The 21,393-nt window shown below is 38.4% G+C and overlaps 1 protein-coding gene across 1 annotated transcript in view; it reads right to left on the reverse strand.

The window, feature by feature from the left end:
* Positions 1 to 3,469: 3,469 nt before the first annotated feature.
* Positions 3,470 to 21,393, reverse strand: part of megf10 (multiple EGF-like-domains 10) — a 107,609-nt gene continuing 89,685 nt past the window's right edge. Inside the window, exons 14-25 of the mRNA XM_079860902.1 lie at positions 20,959 to 21,105; positions 18,846 to 18,980; positions 18,456 to 18,584; positions 13,287 to 13,415; positions 13,080 to 13,208; positions 12,861 to 12,989; positions 11,367 to 11,594; positions 10,090 to 10,205; positions 9,485 to 9,608; positions 8,249 to 8,293; positions 7,707 to 7,913; positions 3,470 to 4,690 (exon numbers count right to left, since the gene is read on the reverse strand). Coding sequence (XP_079717028.1) covers positions 4,524 to 4,690; positions 7,707 to 7,913; positions 8,249 to 8,293; positions 9,485 to 9,608; positions 10,090 to 10,205; positions 11,367 to 11,594; positions 12,861 to 12,989; positions 13,080 to 13,208; positions 13,287 to 13,415; positions 18,456 to 18,584; positions 18,846 to 18,980; positions 20,959 to 21,105 — 1,685 coding nt within the window. The 3' untranslated portion in view covers positions 3,470 to 4,523. The remainder of the gene's footprint in view (positions 4,691 to 7,706; positions 7,914 to 8,248; positions 8,294 to 9,484; positions 9,609 to 10,089; positions 10,206 to 11,366; positions 11,595 to 12,860; positions 12,990 to 13,079; positions 13,209 to 13,286; positions 13,416 to 18,455; positions 18,585 to 18,845; positions 18,981 to 20,958; positions 21,106 to 21,393) is intronic.

Below are 21,393 nucleotides of genomic sequence, written 5' to 3' on the forward strand. Positions count from 1 at the left end.
TAAACATCACAATGCAATTTTCTGAAAAAATAAAAATAAAAGTTACGGAAAAACAATGTGCAGAAGTGAATAATGCATTATGTACAAACTCAGGCCTACAAACGGCTGAACCAAAGAAACAGAAGAGTAGGGGGTGTCACATCTTCATCTTCACGTGGACGATCACTTCTTTGAGTACGACTCATTTTCCACAACTGAGGGCTTGTGGTTCAGACACTGTAGTGTGTGAAGACTGCTTTATCACAGGATCTGTGAAAGGGAAGAAGAACTTATATAAAATTAACCAATGATTAACATTTTTGTATCCATGTTTGAATAGATGTATAATAATTTGTATAGAAATGCATTAGAATTCCATTGACTTCTCAGTTTACCTTTCAAAGCTTTGGCTATATCCTCATCAAGCTGGACATGAGTGTGTCTGTCGTCACTATACAGAACTCTATGAGTTACACTGAACATGAGATTAGAAGAAGCCCAACACAACTTACAGCAAGCAAAGTTCAATCAAAAACTCACTGAAATAGTTATTTGCAGCAATAAAGCAACCTGTGAGTATTAGAGGGTATGTTGTATATTGATAATTGTGGTTTATTTCCTATGAACGTGTCTATTGTGGTCATGCTAACATGCACGCTCTTCACCTCTGTTGCAGAGATTTAAGGGAATTTGAAGTTGTGCAAAATATTGTATGCTAGGACAACTAGGACAAGTGACTTGCAGTTTTGCTAAAAAAAACAATTAAATAAACAGATTTTTACATGAATGACTCAAAGGAAGCACAAATTAGACACTGAAATGGACACGTTGCTAACATTTTCCTAACTGTCAATCACCTTTCAATGGGCCTGATTCATAAATCTCTATAACAGAGTTGATATGAGATTAAACCATACTTATACTTTCTTCTTCACTCGTCTCTGCACTCAGATTTCAGTTTTTCTTCTATAGCAGCTGGTCTGAAAAACAACAAATATTAATATAAAAAAAAAAAAAGAGAGAGAGATTATATATACATATACACACACACACATATAAGGCAGGCAAATTATGATGAATGATTTGTTTTCTTCTTTAGAATGACAGTACGCTGAGTGCCGTGTACCTGGAGGGTGATATAATAAAACCCTTCAGACTCAGCAGTTTCAAATGTATGCATCTTATAAGCATCACTTTTAACAATGTAATCTTTATACTTATTTGTAATTAGAAATATATATTAGAAAGTAATCAAACAGGAAATAAGGTTGTCAAGCTTGAACAAATATAAACACCACTCAACACACACTACCGTAATTGTCTGGTCATCTCAAGACAAAGTAACTTTACATTCATAACATGTTTTTTTTCAAACTTTTCAAAGATCATTTACATCATAATAATGAAGCCAAATTGTTCAGGAAATCAGAAATAAATACACAGCTTCATTTTGCAATAAAAATAATGTTAATGTAATGTTGTACATGTTATAATGACTAATTATGTTTTTGCAGATGCATTGGACAATGTTTTATAGTTGTTTTAAGACAGACAAATGTCTCCACGTAGAATTTAAACAGATTTATCAAAGACTTTATCACTGATCTCATTTTGGAGCCTAATCTCTGAGGTTTTAGGTTTACTTCATTGATTATAGCAGCACTGTCCTTGTGCAGCATCATATTTTTAGCATTTTCAATGTAATCCAAAGGATTTCTTAAACTTTCTTCTGATACAAAACCTTTGAAAAAAGTTTTTTTTATTAAGACACACAGTCATCAAGAATCATCCTGTGAATCTCAGCAATGGGGACAGTTATAAAGCATGTTGCAGTGCAGTGTCCACAAATCAAAGCTCATTCATGGCTCCCATCATGCACTGCGGTAGGAATAAATTAGGATCTGAATTGTTTTAGTAATTTCCTTTATTCTTAATATTTTCTTTTATTTCTGCTGTTTTAATGTGACTTTTAAGTCGCTTGTTTTCTAATATTCAGAGTTGATCTGTTTCTCTCGAAATGTGTGTTTGTCGCCATTGCTGAGATTCATACGCTGAATCTTGATGTCTGTGTGTGCCTGCATGAAAGACTTGTAGAACTTTTTTTTTTTTTCAGAACAACTTTTAAGAAATCCTTTGGATTATTTTGAAAAACTTGATCTTATGCTGTAGAATCACAGTGCTGAGATTATGATTATGAGATTACATCAAAACACAACCAACACCACCAGATCACCTTTTGTCTTTGTTCATCTGGCTGCCATAACTCAGTTCAGCAGTCAAACTAAATCTAATGTTAATAACTTAAGGGTCATGAGCCCAACTAAAGCAAACACTGATCACCATAATGATGACATATACATTTTGATTTTCTCCTTCAGTGATTCTGCTTGTTATTGTTAACATCAGCTGTCTTCAATAATGCTCAATCTTCACTCAATTAATCACTTAATTATCTCATTAACTTTAACACTCATATTTTACCACGGTTACATTCTTGAGTGTGGAGCCATGTAAACTCCCTGGAGAGTTTATTCAACACAGTTTTTGCTGTGTGTATTCAGTGATTGACTGAAACTGGTTTGTCTGAAACATGTTCACTGTGATCTTACTTGAAATCAATGATAGAACAAAGAATTATTTATAACTTTAAAGGGGGGGTGAAATGCTCATTTTCACTCAATCTCCTGTTAATCTTGAGTACCTATAGAGTAGTATTGCATCCTTCATATCTCCAAAAAGTCTTTAGTTTTATTAGTTTCTTTAGTTTAAAGATAGGCTGTACCGAGTCTTTCCGCAAAAAACCGAGCGTCTGGAGGCGGGCCGTGTGGGCGAAGCCAGAGCCATAGAGAGAATCCGTCGATCTGGGCTTTGTTTATAAAACATTCATCGTCGAAATGCAGGGAACAAACAGTCTACACAACTCGTTTCTGCATCCACTGTTCCTAACGCTGGGTTCTTTGGGAAGCTTTCCCTCACATCCAAAAACACACTTTGGAGACACTATGCACTGCAGCGCTGCCGATGATTTCCTGTTGAAGCGCGTTGATGTGCGCGGTCTCGCTCTCCTCTGGTCGACGTGTGCGCGGCCGCGCTTTTCCGGGAGAAATGCTCATATAAGGAGTTCCACTCTGGTCTATGTCATTAGATCCACGGTCGAAAAAAAACCAGCTGAAACTTGTACCAACCCGGAAGTAAGATTTTCGGCACAGAAATTCTCCGTTATTCGTCCAAAATATTTTTTAAAAACTTTGGCCATGTTAAGCATGAGAATCCATCTCTTTAACACTGTAAACAACTCTGAATACATGAAACACCATTGTACCCCCCCTTTAAGCTCGCCTAACTATATCAACTTGACAATTCGTCATTTTATTGTATCACAATTGCATATCCAGGATATTTCAGCAAAATCTTTTTTAGAAAGAACATGTTTTTGATATATTCTCATATAAAGGATATGCTCTTTGGGAAGGGAAAAATCACACACTGAGCAGCTTTGTGCATTTATTAAAAAAAATCAGGAGAAATGCAAAACAAAGATACAGTTTTAAGATACATACAGCACACACTCATACACACTCAGCTGTTTTTGGAATCAGTATTATTAATCATTTCATTGTGTGGCATATTTAGTAAACTGAAATAAAAAAAATCTATTGAAAACACAGTATACTGAGGTCTTCACTGCATGTCCAGGTTTGAACAATATTGGTCAAGTTATAAAGGAATTTAGGAATATGTTAAATTTTTATAGCAAATAAATGCAATTCATAGACGAATTGGTACTATGTACAGTTTTATACAGTTAAAGTTCAGGCTCAGAGTGCTTTAAGACTCATTACACGTATGAATGTTTGTCCTAAATACTCCAAAGATTTATTCATATCAAACTCACCCCATCACATCATCTTTAAGATTTGTCTTTCTTCGCAAAAGTCCAGCTTTAGCTTTACTTTAAAAACTATAAAGTACTAAACACTATAAAGTATTTGTCCTTCATTTCAGTGATAATGATTTATAGAACTAAAATCAAAAGGCGCAAGCTAAAAAATGTTGAAACTTGTGACTTTAAACTAGGCTCTATTTAATGGGCAGCTGTCAATATAAATACAACACGCTTTCTCAGTGCTTTATCAGGGCACGTCAACCTTTGGTAAACCTGAAATACTTTCGGACAAAAAAAATTTATTATCAACAGACACATTGAGCTGACAGTCTGGTCTCAATAAACAGTATTAATATACTAAATATCCTAATGAAAGAAACAGAAAACTGTCATAGGGAAAATTCTGACATCTTGTATCAGAAACATTGAGGATTGTCTTGTATTTCTGTGACATGTTGTTATTAATGAATGGAATGAGTTGTTTATATGTCGAGCTGAATATCGGGAATGTTTGCTGAAACACTCGCCCTCTTGTTCTCCACAGGACAGGTACTTGAAAAATAGTTTTGACGAGAACTATTCAAATGTGAAAGCCAGAAGAGCTTTTATAATGATGACTGACAGCAGAGACAGTGGAGGACGCCGGTTTCTGTGAGCGTTATTTGCGGTCCGTGTCCTCGTGGGGCGACGGGCTGCTGTCTCTCGTGGGCAGGAGGTCGTAATGGCACGGGATGTGGCTGTTCTTTGGGAGGTCGTATGGATCTTGACAAAACGGCCCGTTGCAGTTGTTGTTGGAGAGCGTGAGAACAGAACTGATGGTCGGCTCTGGAAAGGGAAGAAAACAGGTTCAAACTGTTAGCAATAATGAGCACGTGTCTTATGTGCATGGCACTTGAGGTTATATATTTTTATCTGACTAATTATTTATCAATACCAGGAATCAGTTGTGACAAAAACTCAACAGTTTCCACAGGAAAGTCGAGTCCCACTATGGGAAAACCAGTGGCTTCAAACGCGGTGATACAAAAAAACAGTTAAAAACTATTAAACTATTGAAAAGATGATAAAGCAATAATAGTGCTACATTTAATATCATTTAATATCAGAGGAGCTCAGCCACCAGAGATGCAGATGGGATATGGGAGAACACTAGAATACTGTCTCATGATTAATACGTGTCGGTTTATGCAGTCGATGGACATGCAGAAGTGGCGCGGATCAGCCGAACACTGCTGGCACATGTTAGTGCATGACAGGATTCACAGCTCTCGTTCGCATCGAGACAAAATACTGATGCAAACTAGAAAATAAGAGTGTAGATGAGATACACGCAGTTTCAATAATTAAAGACTTTAACATGCCTAGGACAATGATGGGCCCAAACAGTGAGTTTGTTAATAATAAATAAATGTTATTATTTCATTATCAATAAAACTGAGGTGTATCAATGTTTGCTCAAGATCTGGTATTGTCAATGCAAGAGTCCAGCACTCTGTAGAGTCTCCTCCAGCAAACACTGTCAGTGAGTTTAAGATCTGGACTCAGAGGTGAAAATGATTCTTCTCGCTCCTCTCAACCATTCCTTCACAGTCTGAGCCTGATGAATCTAGGCATTGCCATCCTGAAATATGGTTATGATTTTTGAAATGAAAAGCTACACCCTTATGGAACAAAAACATATTTCCATATATTCATGATCAATATATTATATGGTGTAAAAATACTGAAAAATATATGCAATAATATATTGTGTTAATATAATGTGTTATAGATTACAATATATTGAATAATACATAAGGAATTGGCGCTTTTCATTTATTGAAAAATGCATTTACAATATATTTACACTGTAAAATGTCATTAGTTGAGTGTAATTAGAAAACGTGGAAAATGATTGCCTTAAATTGGATGTTTTACTCAAAGTCGTAAGTTTATAACTAGAGACCAAACTTTGCTGTGGTAATCAGATATTTTTTCAAACACACTGTGCACAAAACATTTAGAACTTGGAATATTTAGTCACACACAGACATCAAGAATCAGCAAATGAATGTTTAGCATGGATATGAAAACAGTTAATGTGACATAAGAGTTTGCGCTTTAAACAGCGTTCACCATATTTAGAGGTGTAACTTTAATTCATTTATTTCCAAGAGCAATGTTTTCATTAGCTATGCTAAATGTGTGGTTGATTCAGATGCTTGTGTGTGTGTGTGTGTGTGTGTGTGTGTGTGTGTGTGTGTGTGTGTGTGTGTGTGTGTGTGTGTGTCTGAGTCACGCTAAATGACAATCAAACAGTTAAACTTTAGCGTTAAGCCGGGCAGCAAGGTAACCCAGGCACACATAGATAGTAGACATGCAGTCCCATTACAAAAAAAAAGACAGTAGATATGTCTTGGCGATAGATCTGCCTGTTTGGGGGGGTGTTTTGTCCTATCCATTCCTGTCTATGTCATCATTGTGCAGATATATGGTTGTTTTTTCACTCAACATCACGTACATATTACTTGTATTGTCTATTTCTCCCATTACCCTGTGCAACTGTGTAGAGTGCTTTACAAATGTATAGCAAGCTGTGGCATAACAGCTTTATTGGCATTGGCTGTACAACCTGTAAATGATCTGATTAGATGTTTGTCTCCTGCTTTGTTGGGGGTTAAATCATGTATGTTACATGTGCAGCAGCACAGCATGACTTACATGCTCACGGCAATGTCTGTGAGTGTACTGGCAGTAGCAAGTTAAGCCGTAGCAAAACCAAATACATTAACATTGCCATATTCATTACCATGCCAATTTCTATTACCATGCCAATCTCCCGAGAGTTGTCATGACAGAGCTGCAATAATGATCCAATCATAGACTCTTAAGCATTTGCCTATTTAAATCCAAACAGTGACTTTTATTTTTTGTCCGGGCAGTGTCGTTTGCCAACATCAAGTTCCTATAGTGAACAGCTTCATTCTGTCGTGTAAGTCAAAGAAACTAAAATGATTAGCAAGAAAGAAGATTCATTAAAGATTTTTTCTTCTTTGAAAACATTGTTAATATCTTGGAGCGTTTTCTTCTTGTATTGATGTAGCTTTTTTAATCAAAACTGTTTAATTAGACTAAAACAAAAACTGTGTAAAAACTAACACTTCACAAGCATTTTATCATACAACAGCCAACAACATTGGTAGTTCCTCTATGCCATGTTTGTTTGTAAGCTTTCACAGCCACTGGAGCAGAAGCGGGCCGCGATTAGAGTTGTGGTTCGAGTGCTGATGGAGGAGCTGTGTCTTCAGCTGCTTCTCGAGCGGTCAGTAGAAGATCAGAGGTAAGAGAGAGATGTGGTGTGGTTTCCTAAGAGATGTGTGGACAGGCCGATTCTTCCATGATAGGCTAACAGTGCTTCAGCTCAGATCTTTCAGCTGGAAAGTGTCATTATTAAACAGGTTTCCTTATCTGGACGCAGGGCTGACCCCGATTATAATGTATGTACACGTTCCCCAGCCGGCATGACATGAACACAACAGCTGCTCACGAGTGGAACAGGCTTCACTCAACACAGCAGAAGCACAGGAGTCACTCCCGCTCGGCTTGGACATACACTACACCTGTGCACAGTTACTTGAGACTGTTCTTATGGAGTGGATTCCCATGTGTAGCCCCATCAAGGAGAGACGTTTCTCCCATGGAGCAACATCGTATCAAGTACAAATAAGAACTTTTAAATATTGAAACATATTTGAGAAAATATTAGTAGTCGAGTTCATTTCTATTACAGTGACTATGTCAGCTTTGAATAACACAAACAGTGAGCAGGTCTCTGCTATTTCTGGATTTATTATCCTCTTACCGACTTCGTAGACGTTATTGCTGGCAGGGCTGGAGGCGTTTATCTCAGCATAGGGTGAATCTCTGTGAGCGGGAGACTTCATCTCCACATAACCGCACTCAGAGCTCTTGGCCAGCAGCAGAGGAGGGTCTTTGATGGTGGCGTACGGGTTCTCTGAACTATTGAGAGAGCAGGAGCTGGCATGATAGGGCACACTCTTTACAAGATCTACAGAGAGAGAGAGAGAGATCTGTTCACATTGTCATACTGTTTATAGGGATATTAAAAAAAATCAGCATTCTCTCATCATTTACTCACCCTCATGTTGTTCCTAACCTGTATGACCTGCTTTCTGCATATGGAACACAATAGAAGATATTTTGGAGCATACAATCGGACCCCATTGACTTTCATTGTATGCAGTATGGACCAAAAAAGCCCAAGACATTTTTCAAAATATCATCTTTTGTGTGCCACAGAAGAAAGAAATGCATACAGGTTTGGAACAACATGAGCAAATGATGTCAGAATTTTCCTCTCTTTCTTGCTAAGCGATCTCTTACCTCGAAGTGATTTTCCCATGTAACGCCTGTCAACTCCATAAGCTCCTAATGAGAGAATCAAGAAAAGACAGAAGAAGTCAAAATCATGTGGTCCTCTTGTTGACAAAGCTCACAGCAGCTATGAATGGAGCTAAAGACACTGATGCAGTGTGTTAGAAGATGTTGAAATGACACAATTAGGGCCCTATCTTGCACCCAGCGCAATTGCCTTTGTACACCGACGCATGTATCATTCCTATTTTGCACCCGCGCACAGCAGACTTTTCCCTCCACAGACGCACGTCGGTAAATTAGGGAATGAACTTGCGCTCCCGGGGGCGGTTCAGCGAAAAGAGGAGGCGTGTTCCGGCGCAAACGTTCCCTGGTGCTATTTTGCAGTTTCAGAAAACAATTCTGCCACTGACCAGAAAAAGCCTCGTCTAAAGTCAGAGGCGCATTGCGCATGTTATTCATATGCTATTTTAAGGGCGCATGCTTGGCCATAATGTAGCGTGTGCACAACGCGCATACACTTTGCTTCTCTCATCTACACAGCAGTTCCCCTTTTTGCAAACCATACATAATTACAAGGAAAAATATTAACACACATGATTGAAATCACTGTTGTGTACATGAAGATGTGAAATAATAGGCATAAATCTAGCTTACACATTTACCCAAATTATCATACGCCTGTTTAACCGAAGCTAATTTGGGTGTGTTTCTCCATCCCCAATGTCACTTCTCTGTGTTTTATGGCCCTGACGAGAACGCCGGTCTCCTCGGCTGTGAACCGCTCCTGGCGTGCGTCTGGCAAATCCGCCGTTATAATAGCAATCCGCCATGGAACAAGCGCGCCTGCTCTTAAAGGGAATGTGAGATGACGCTCTGATTGGTTTATTTCACGTTATGGCCAAACCACACCTATGAATAATGAAGCTACTTCAGACCAACCCATTCTAGATTTGCGTCGGGCGCAAGAGTCATTTATCCCGCCGGTATAATAGCAACACCGCCCGAGATCTGCACACAAAGTTACTTGCGTTTCGCGTTTGATACTTGCGTTTCAGCTCGTTAAAATAGGGCCCTAAAGCTGCTAGTGGCGCTCAGGAAACACACATGGATGAAAACTCATATATCAGTTCGAAGACCATGCTGGACGAGTCATTGTAAAGCAGTTTGAAAATAAAAAAGTCCTGTAAGTTCTGTAAACACTGGGCTGCCGAGCATTATTATGTTAGGCTGTTCTGTTCCCACCGAGCTCATTGAAGGATCCGCCCTGCTTCCAGTCGGCCGGTAGAGTTCCTGTGTGATCAAGCAGGGAAAGCCGTTTCCTCGGCTCGGCGTTCTTCAGGTTCACAAACAACTGATTGTTCTTCGGCTGTCAGGAAAGACAAAAATCAACAATTATAGCAAGAGCTTTCTATGACATTCCACATAATTCCTCAATCCTAGATATCTACAGTACAGAGCTGGTCAGTTTGTGCTCCCAAACCATATGTGAGCTCAGGTATTTACAATGATTTTTCTTTAGAAAGGCGTTTTGGATTTATGAGTAAAATAAGTGCGTGTGGTCAACATTCTTTGAACAGACATTTCCTACATATTTAGTATAAAAATACACACCTAATTTTACTCATAACTCAAAAACTGCTTCTAACAACACATAGGCAAGGGAATCTGTAGTGAATTAGCATTCTGGGATGGCCCAAAAAGTGGCGTCATGACTGAAAAGCTCTATTTAGCATAGCATTATCTTTTGAACAAGTTCCCTACCCGTATAAGCAGCCCATTTATTTCAAGAGCAGTTGAACAATTACAGAGTCAGTTAGTAGAGTAAGCAATGAGCCTCTTAAAAACACCTTTCCGTAGGGCAGGTTATTGATGAGCGGCGGGCTGCTGCACTGGGTCAGCGTGTGGTAGCTGGGGTTGGAGAAGTAGTTGCTGTTGGGAAGAACATCAGTCTGCGGGAGCGACTCTGGAAACAGACACAGTTACCACACTGTCAGCTACACCTCTGTGTTCTCTGTGTTAACATCAATAATACTGAACCTGCTGAAGCGTTCCTGAAATATCTTTTTTCTTTCCAAATGTGCTTTCTGAATAATAAATAAATATATTTCCCTGTAATCTGCAGCAGTCCAGTGCTAATCTTCTCATTAACAGAGTTTTTCACTTGCTCTTCATATTACATAACACTTATTAATGAATTTGACTAAACATGAATTTGCTTCTGTATGTTGGTGCTTATATTTCAGTCTTATAAAAAAGTTCAATTAATATATTTTGGATTTTTTTCAAATGATTACCAGTTACTGCTTCTCAGATCTGCATTGGTTGGATTAAAACTTCATGTTCTTTTGAGTTTGGAAAATTTTGTACACAGTGATCATCAGAATATCTCTTTTCCCGTCCATATCCAGATTTTAAAACTCATTTTAACTGCCGTTTAGTTAAAAATAAGTGCGTTTTAACAGCACTTCAAATATACTGAAAACTAGCGAGCTATATTTGAAAACAGAAGTGCGTCACGAAGCTCAGTGCAAGTGGGCCGTTCTGCCATAGTTTAGTCAACATACAGTAAATCATAAGAATGATTACCAATGTAATTATGACAGTTATTCATAATATGATGTGACAACTAGGGATGCAACGATATAACATTTTTAACCGATACAGATAATTCTTTATATTTCAAAGACGATAACCGATATATTGGCGAATAAATCTAAATCCGAGTTTTTTTTATAATTTTTGAGAGCCTGATTACAAAAACAAAAGTCTCACCATTAAAATCCATGTCCCAATGTCCCAAACACACAATTATAATGTTCTCATGATATTTTATGTAGCCAAAATGGCAGACTTGCGCTGCACGTTAACTGCACTTATACAGTTAAATAGTTTACCTTATTTTCCTTTACTGAAGTGATTCCAATCATATTTCAAACGATTCAAAACCATCATGTTGAACAGTGTGCATCTGAAGTGTATTTATCTGCTTTAATATATCGGCCGATAATGATAACATTACAAATGAACGTATCTCGGCCGATACCGATATGGTGGCCGATATATTGTGTATCCCCAGTGACAACTGAGCAGATTCATCATTACAGTCATCATTGGTGACACTGACCTGTGATGGCGTATTCGGTGTTGGCCCTCATGGTGGGTGTGTATGTGACCGCAGGCATGGTGGATTCTTCGCCTTTCTGTTTCTTCCGGTAAATGATGAAGAGGAGGAGGAGGATGAGCACGAGGAGTACCAGGACGATGATTCCTGCAATGGCACCGATCTGATACGAGTCCACGGGCAGAGCGGCACTCGTCAAACTGTTGAGATTCCCTACAATGATCACACCAGCTGAGAAAGACAGGACACATCAGTGTCACACACGTACAGATGACGCTTCACTGAGTGTGTGTTCATGTGTGACGGATCCAGACGTCTGTAGCTGTGAAACATCTACACTGGAGCATCTGTGTCAGGGCCGCTTCCTCAGGGAGGCAGTGCACGCGTAAAACAGTGGATGAGAAATATTACAAAGATAAAACAACGCTAATATTACAAAATGTGAAATTGTAATGCTGTTACACATGCTGTTAATGGGAAGACTAATTAAAAAGCAAGTAAACAACTAAGACACTTAATATTATAAAATCAAACTTGAAATGGCCTGAAACATGATGACTGAGGGTTTTAGTGAGCGATCAGCCTGGTGAAGTTAAAGTACATCTTCGTGTCTGTGAACAGTGTTTACCGAGCTTGATCACTGATGAGAACAAGTTGACTATGAATATGTCATATTCATTTGTTAACAAACAAGTATTCATTACTTCAATGGGCTTATTGTTTCTGCCTTCAATAAATACATTATTATCTAACTGTGTGATTTGTAAATGTACAAATCTGAGATAGAAATCAGAGTTTCCTCTGATATCAGATCACTCTAAATTGTAATGTGGACTCATGCATTTTCTGTAAAGCTGCTTTGAAATGATGTGTATTGTGAAAAGCGCTATACAAATAATTGAATCATATTGAATATTGTGTTACTGCCTTTAGTTATTATTTTGGAATAAATGTAAAAATGATTAAAAACACTAACATAATGAGATTAAACTTGGTTTAAATTAATATAACATTACATAGTTAATGCAGAAACACAGAACAGAATTGTAATGTGACAACATTTATTGTAACTGGGACATGAATTTACATTTGTATTACAAGGTTACACTTTATTTTGAGGTGTCAGTATTACACTGTAATTATACATTTAAGCACAGAGTAATAATAATTAACTACATATAGTAGGATGAGGGTTTGGTTTGGGGTTGATTGTATGTAATTATGCATAATAGTTATTAGTATATAATATAATAGTTATTACTACAGTAACTACATGTAACGTGTAACAATGACACTGTAAAATAAAGTGTTACCAAAAAAAACTTTTCCTCATCATTTCAGCACACCACTAATCTGTATCTATTACTGAAGTTGAACTTATTTTGCTATTCTAAAAACTAGGAAACAATGAGATTTACCCAATTGATGGTTTGCTGATTGTTAGTGAGCTTTGTGAAGTGTAAAAGGCAGCGGTCGTGAGTGCTAATGTAAGGTTACCCTGGTCACAGCGAGTGCCCTTCCAGCCGGGATTACAGTAGCAGGTGCCAGTCATGTGATCACAGGTGGAGTTATTGAGGCAGTCACACACTTGCCGGCAGCCGTATCCATACGTTCCTGCGGGACACTCTGGAAGCCAGTGGGACAACGCTGGATCAGATGTCGACTCGTGCGAGTGCTTATCAAAGTGTGCTTATGAATATCGACGTCTTTACTCACTCTGTTGACAGTGGCGTCCCATGAAGCCCGTGCGGCAGGTGCAGTGACCGGAGATGTGATCGCAGTCCGCGCCGTTCTCACACTGACACACCAGCACACAGTCCTTCCCATAGAAGCCCAGCGGACAGCCTGCAGGAGAGGGACGTGTGAGCGCACAGGTTGCAGAGAGAGAGAGAGAGAGAGAGAGAGAGAGAGAGGTGAACTCACGCTGTGTGCAGTAGAGCCCCGTCCAGCCGGCCGTACACTTGCACTCGCCGTCGTAAGCGCTGCAGAACGCCCCGTTGTGGCAGTTACAGGTGTGGATGCAGTTAGGACCCCACTGACCCGGAGGACAGGCTACGGGCAAACACACACACACACACACACATCACACCCCTGCAGCAGTGCTGTCCAGACACATACACACACACTCCTGCAGCTGTGTCAGGATTCCTGAATTAATAATTGTAATTATAAAACCATTAATCAATTGATGCACTTATTGTGTACATGTTTTTACATTGTACTACACTACCAGTCAAAAGTGTTGGATCGGTAAGATTTTTAATGTTTTTAAAAGAAGTCTCTTCTGCTCACCAAGGCTGCATTTATTTAATTAAAAATACAACAAACCAGTAATACTGTGAAATATTATTACTATATAAAATATCTGTTTTCTATGTGAATATCCAGTAAAGTGTAATTTATTCCTTGTGATCAAATCTAAATGTTCAGCATCATTACTCCAGTCTTCAGTGTCACATGATCCTTCAGAAATCAGAATAATATGATGATCAAGAAACATTTCTGATTATTATCAATGTTGAAAACACTTATTTACATTTTTATTTCAGGATTCTTTGATGAATAGAGAGTTCAAGAGAACAGCATTTATCTGAAATCTAAAGCTTTTGTAACATTAAACAATACCGTTAAAAAGTTTGGGGTCAGTAAGATTTATTTTTTATTTTTTGGGGGAAAGAAATAAAAGAAATCAATACTTTTGTTCATCAAGGATGAATTAAATTGATCAAAAGTTACAGTAAAGACATTTATAATGTTACAAAAGATTATATTTCAAATAAATGCTGTTCTTTTGAACTTTCTATTCATCAAAGAATCCTGATCACAGGAATAAATTACATTTTTAAATATATTAAAATACAAAACAGTTATTTTAAATCGTCATAATATTTAACAACAATATTACTGTTCTTTTTGTATTTTTAATCAAATAAATGCAGCCTTGGTGAGCAGAAGAGACTTCTTTTAAAAACATTAAAAATCTTACCGATCCAAAAACTTTTGACTGGTAGTGTATATTTAAAAATACCTGTATGTAATTACAGCTGTAATTCATTTCTGTAAGTACAGTGTTGACTCTTCCCTTCCCCCGTAAACCACCCTTAAACCGACCCACGCCACCAAACTTGTCCTAACCTTATCCAATGAAATACAATATGAACACAATAAGTACATTTGATGTTAAGGACACCTAATGTAAAGTGTGACCATAGATTGTGTTTGTGAGAGATTTTTATCTGTTGATGTACTGCCATTACAAATGTTTTCTTGCACTCATCACTTTGGGGAAATAAGCTTGATTGTACACTATCAGTCAAAAGTTGCTGCATTTATTTGATAAAAAATACAGTAAAATCAGTGATATTGTAAAATATTATTACAATTTAAATGAGCTGTTTTCTATGTGAATATCTAGTAAAGTGTAATGTATTCCTGTGATCAAAGCTGAATGTTCAGCATCATTACTCCAGTCTTCAGAGTCGCATGATCCTTCACAAATCACTCTGATATATGATGATTTGATGCTCAAGAAACATTTCTGATTATTATCAATGTTGAAAACAGTTGTGCTGCTCCATATTTCTGTAGAAACCGTAATGCACTACTATTCAAAAGCTTGAGTTAAGATTAAAAAAAAGAAAAGAAAAAGAAATTAATACATTTATTTAGCCAGGGCACATTAAATGAATCAAGGGTGACAGTAAAGATATTGTTACAAAAGATTTCCATCTTAAATAAATAAGTCTATTTATCAAAGAATCCTGAAAAAATGATTCATGGTTTCCACAAAAATAGTAAAGTTATAAATGGGCATCAAATCATCATATATCAGAATGATTTCTGAAGGATCATGTGACACTGAAGACTGGAGTAATGATGCTGAATATTCAGCTTTGATCACAGGAATAAATATTAAAATACATTGAAATAGAAGACAGCTCTTCTATTATATTACTGTTTTTACTGTATTTTGATAAAATAAATGTGTCCTTGATGAGCATTTAAAAACCTTAATTGGTCTAAACCTTTGACCGGTAGTGTATCTAACATCATCAGATCATGTGTATTTCATTACTGCTTCTCTGTATGATCAGCAGGGTGCGCAAGAGACCACAGACCCTCAATGAGGTCAAAGCACTGGGAAAACTCTGTTTCTGATGCTCCTGAGTGATAAATCAGCCAAACTAGTGTCTAGTGTCACTGAGCAGAAGGTCTTTATCTGGACGATCCACCCACAGATGAGAGTTAAGTGTTCAGCTACTTCAGCTGAGCAAATTAAAAGGAACTGAATGTAATTATTCTGTCTAGATGTGGAAAGTTTTTTACACTGCAAAAAAAAATTGTAAAAAAACAAACACCTGCTTCAGGGTCAAAATCAGATCAGATCAGTGCTGGAGACCCAACAGCTGCTACAAATCCCAAATGAAGTTGTTTGAAGAGGGGAAACAACCCAGACATCAGGCTTTCCTACCAAGCCCACCTGACCCCGAGACTCAAGCCTGACAGCTGCAGAACTGTGCTGACATGAGAGAAATTGCCTAGACATCCACACTCTCCTCCTTTTATTACAGGCCGACATTAGGTTTCTGATCAGCAAGGGACTTAAAGGGATAGTTCGCCCAAAAATGAAAATTCTGTCATCATTTACTCTCCCTCAAGTTGTTTCAAACCTGTATGAATTTCTTTTTTCTGCTGAACACAAAAGAAGATATTTTGAAAAATGTCGGTAACCAAACAGTTGATGGACCCCATTGACTTCCATAGTAGGAAAAAAAAAATACTATGGAAGTCAATGGGGTCCATCAACTGTTTGGTTACCGACATATTTCAAAATATCTTCTTTTGTAGCAGCATCACTACGCTGAACTCTGAAGAACCACGGTTAGTCAGGCAGGATGTTTTTTGGGAGATTCCCCAAAAGCACAGCAAAAACTATTAATGACGAGACACACCAAGCTGACAGTCGGACATCGCCCACCATTAGGCTGTCGTCGACCGTCTGACAGCTCAGCTTTTGCATGTTCCAGGTTGTATATCACAGTCCAGTGGTGGCTGCTGGTCTTTCAAAGAGGGGAAGCTCATTTTCGGCCTACATCTTAAAATTGTCCATTTATTTATACGTAAATTCTGCCCTACGTTCCTTTTCAAGAAATTGGCTAGCAATTTCGACAAGCAAATACCAAGAAATAGGTTGCAGCAGTTTGTCTTTCAACTAGAGTTGCAAAATCTGCAATGGGACTGAGCTCGAATAGCTTCAGAGGCAGCGAATTTTTATAGTACAAAATCGCTGTCAATCAAAAGGAGATGCAGTCTTTCGACAGACCCTCCAATCATCACACAGAAGCCCGGAGTCCAGGCCAGCCCACTCCTCATTCACCCCCAGAAACGCTGAGCATCAGTGGGTGGGACATAATCGCAGCATTTATCCAATGACCGTCTAGTTTCGAAGTACTGAAAAAAACAGTTCAAAGAAGCCCCACTGAAGTCACTGGACACTGGGCTTCAACAGGGAAATGCACTGTGACGCTACGGGAATGTATGAGAAGGAAATCGAGTCAGCCGACCTGCTATATGTAGCTGATTCTGAATGAACTCGTCTTTGAGATGAACGTGTTCTAACGCATTTGTAGTCAATAAAATGTTAACACAATAGTACATATTTGACCATTAATTTTTTGACATTATAGGGGAAGCCGAGCTTCCCTTGCAGTCTTAACCCTTGTATGGTGTTCGGGTCTGTTGGACCCGTTTTCATTTTTTATCAAAAGAAAAATGATACAATTAATTATTTTTTCAAACTGAGACTCATTGGCCTTGGCTCATTTTCTGTGAGGAATATATATCAGAACACATTTTCAATGAAAACACACTGTACACCCCCCCTACACATTTATATTACACACAGGATGTTCGGGTCCACTGGACCCGGGGCTAATAAAAGTGTGGAGATTGTAGGTCCTGTGTACCTTTACTCTGTCCTCCTCCTGTCAGGGCCTGCTGTTAGTGTGTGTATGTTCTTGTATATGGTTTATGAGGACACAAATGTGTATAATGGCATGGGTGTTACAACGTAAACATGGTTTATGACGACATCTGTGTCCTCATACTAAAACATACTAAATGGTGTTTTTTGAAATTAAAAAAATGCCAAAAGTTTTCTGTGATTGGAAGGTTTAGGGGTAGGGCTAGTGTTAGTGTAGGGGGATAGATTATACAGTTTGTACATTAGAAAAACCATTATGCCTATGGAGAATGACCGTACACCACATATCCAAGTGAGTGTGTGTGTGTGCATGTGTATGTGTGTGTGTGTGTGTGTGTGTGTGTGTTTTGTGTGTGTCTGTGTGTGTGTGTGTGTGTGTGTGTGCTGCCACAGTCCTAGTGTCAGTTTCCCATTTTTAAAGATGAATATAGACTACTGCCACCTGCAGGTATAGAGAGTTATTTTCTCTAGCTGGCCATTGGCTAAGTCTTTACGGTGAGTTCAAGCGCAACTTTTAAGCCCAGACGCACAAAACACGAGGCGACAACACAGTCGGCTTTCATTGTCACTAGTTCTTCGGCATCATGGCCTAAAAGGATTAGTTCACTTCCGAATTAAATTTTCCTGATAACTTACTCACCCATGACCCATGATGTTCATGACTTTCTTTCTTCAGTCGAAAAGAAATGAAGGTTTTTGAGGAAACTATTGTGAGCATTTGTGGTTAAAAGTATATAAATGTTTATTTTTTTAGAAAATGACTGATGGTTTGGCTAGACAAGACTCTTATTCCTTGGCTGGGATCGTGTTGAGACTTTGAAGCTGCATTGAAACTGAAATTTGGACCTTCAACACATTGGACCCCACTGAAGTCACTGTATGGAGAAAAATACTGGAATGTTTTCCTCAAAAACCTTTCTACTGAAGAAAGAAAGACATGAACATCTTGGATGACATGGGGGTGAGTAAATTATCAGGAAATTTTAATTCTGAAGTGAACTAATCCTTTAAAGAAGTGATTCTATCTTCTACCATGAGCCTCAGTCTGATAGAGCAAGAGCTTTAAGAGTTGATCAAGAGCATTTAGTGAGATTGCACAGAATACTGACGCTGTGAGCAGTCACTGCCGATCCAGCCGGGGTAACACTGACACGAGCCGTCGAAAGGGTTACAGGTGCCGTTATGAGTGCAGGTGCAGCTCCACGCGCAGTTCTTGCCAAACCGGCCACTGGGACACACTGCAGACAGACAGACAGACAGACAGAGCAGGACATCAGTACCACGGCCCAGTGAGAGGACTATAAGAACACACACTGGAAAATGGGAATGGAAAACAAAAAGAACTTGAAGAATAAATGCTGTGCAGAAGACACACAGCATGAACACAATAAGTACATTGTACTTATTTTTAGATGTAAGTACATAGAACTTAAAACCACTTAATATAAAGTGGGGCCAACAGCTGTACTGTAGCAGTGAGTGAGAGGGGCTTTTCTTGCCTTCGTTGCAGAGCGCCCCTTTAAAGCCAGGCTGACAGTCACACTGGCCAGTCACATGATGACAGGGGCCCTTGCTGTGGACGCAGTGCGGACAGGCCTGGCTACAGCGGTGGCCGAAGAAGCCCGGAGAACAGACTGGGAAACACCAGGAGAACAGAGCGGATGAGAAAACAGACATGTTGTCATGGGACAGACACACACTCTAAAAAGAGATGTGTTAAAAAACAACACACAAGATGTGTTGATGGTATTTTGACACATGCTGTGTAGATTTTTAACACACAATGTGTGTTAAAATGTAACAGAATAGCACTGGGTGGAGGAGAGTTTGTGTTTATGAAAAAATTATAGGTATATTTTATATGGCATCCCATAAAATGCTCTAAAATAAATAAAGCAATACATTCAAATAAATAAATTAAATCTTAATTCATGAAAACTTAAAGATTAGCGGGTGTTTTTTTGCAGCCAATCACATCATGCCTCTTTTTCAATGTCTTTTTCAAATGCTGCTTTCACTTGTTATTAATAACCAGAGTGACTTTATTTCTGTCAGACTCTACAGAAGCTCTTATTGAGAATTAACAGGTTTTGGTGTTGATGATTCATTGAATGTTTCATTTAAAGTCACCAGAATTGTGATTAGCGTCAGCTTTATCTGAGCTCTTGACCCTTGACTCTTTAACATTAGTTTTCTCTGATTGCTGTAAATGTGCATTTAATTTGCACATTTGAAACAGCTGAAATAATCATGAGAAAAATATGCTCAGATGATAATATTATCATCATGAACATGTCAGATTGTTCAGCAAGAGCTCAGATAGAGTTTAATATTTGAAAGGTGAGTGTAATACATTAAAGATTAGCATAATGCAATTAGCTCAAAATTAATTAATAAATACACAGTTCGTACAGAATCTTACAGTCTAAGGTATCAAACAGACATCAAGAATCAGCGTATGAATCTCAACAATGGTGACAAACAAAAAGCTTCATGCCGCAATGCATGCTGGGTGCCACCATAGTGCAAATCTCATCCATGACTCCCAGCATGCATTGCGGCATGAAGCTTTTTGTTTGTCACCATTGTTGAGATTCATGCGCTGATTCTTGAGGTCTGTGTTTGACCAATTTCTGCTGCAGATTAAAATTTTCAGAAAACATTCATTTTATTCTGCACTGCTGGATAGCATGATGTCGTGTCACAAGATAGTTATTACAAACAGCACATAAATAAAATAAATGTGCACCATCCATTTACTCATAAACCTCATCAGATCTGCACTTGCTGATTATAACATCATCAAGAAACATCTGATCATCTTTTCACTCACCATAACAAATGTATTTTATTAAAATACAGTTAAAGCAAGAGAAAAACTAAAAGATGAGTAAAGGGTCAAGAGCTCAAATAAATGAGCCATTAATCACGATTCTGGTGACTTCAAATAAAACATTCAGTGAAACATCAACATCTAAACCTCTGTTAATTCTCAATAAGAGCTCGTCTATGTAGATTCATGATGTCTAAACCATCCAAATGTTTAAACAAACTCTTTATTAAACTTCACTGGACTCCATAAACACAAGTTAACAATACGTGTCAGTGTTCATCCAAACACTCAGTTGTAAAAACACAGGAAGTAACTCTGGCAAATACACACCGACTACAGTCACATGTGACACATATCTGACACAAGTTGTGTAACTATAACACATTAGTGTGTAAAGGTTTTAACACACTTCTGTGTTAAGAGCAATAACACACTGATTGAGTTAAAAGTAACACAAAATGTGTTGTCCTTAACTAGACACACAGGTGTGTTAAGATATAACACAGGTTGTGTTGTATTAACACATTCATTTTAAGAGTGTTTTAATTGGTCACAAATAGCACATCTATGACACAAATTGTGTGATTTATGACACATTAGTGTGTTAAATATTTTAACACACTCACTGTGTTAAGAACAATAACACACTGGTTGAGTTAAAAGTAACACAAAATGTGTTGTCCTTAACTAGACACACAGGTGTGTTAAGATATAACACAGGTTGTGTTGTTTTTAACACATCCGTTTTAAGAGTGCAGGTGGTGTGTGTGAGCACTCACTGCGCTGGCAGGTGGTTCCTCTGAATCCAGGCGCGCACTCGCACGCGCCCTCGTCCGGGGAGCAGGACGCCCCGTTCTTGCAGTTACAGGACAGGGAGCAGTTCGGCCCCCAGCGGCCCTCAGCACACATGCTGTCGCAGTGAATGCCTGTGAGAAACACACACACACACGCTGACTGGATGATCCCACAACACACACTCACAAAAACACAACATTACTTTTATAATCCCAGATAACCATTTAGAAACTATTTTTTACAGCATTCAAGGCTATGATTTTGTCCTGAGAACTATGAGATGTTCACGAGTTCACCTGCCCATCCAGTCCTAATGAAAGATGGTAAACAGTTTGGCCTGCTGTCCTGGTCTCGAGCTCTGAGCTAATTAAGGGTCCGGACTACGGGATTGAATAGAAAGAGGTAGCTTGGAATAGAGG

Source organism: Squalius cephalus (assembly GCF_949319135.1).
Source record: "Squalius cephalus genome assembly, chromosome: 24".
Taxonomy (NCBI): Eukaryota; Metazoa; Chordata; class Actinopteri; order Cypriniformes; family Leuciscidae; genus Squalius; species Squalius cephalus.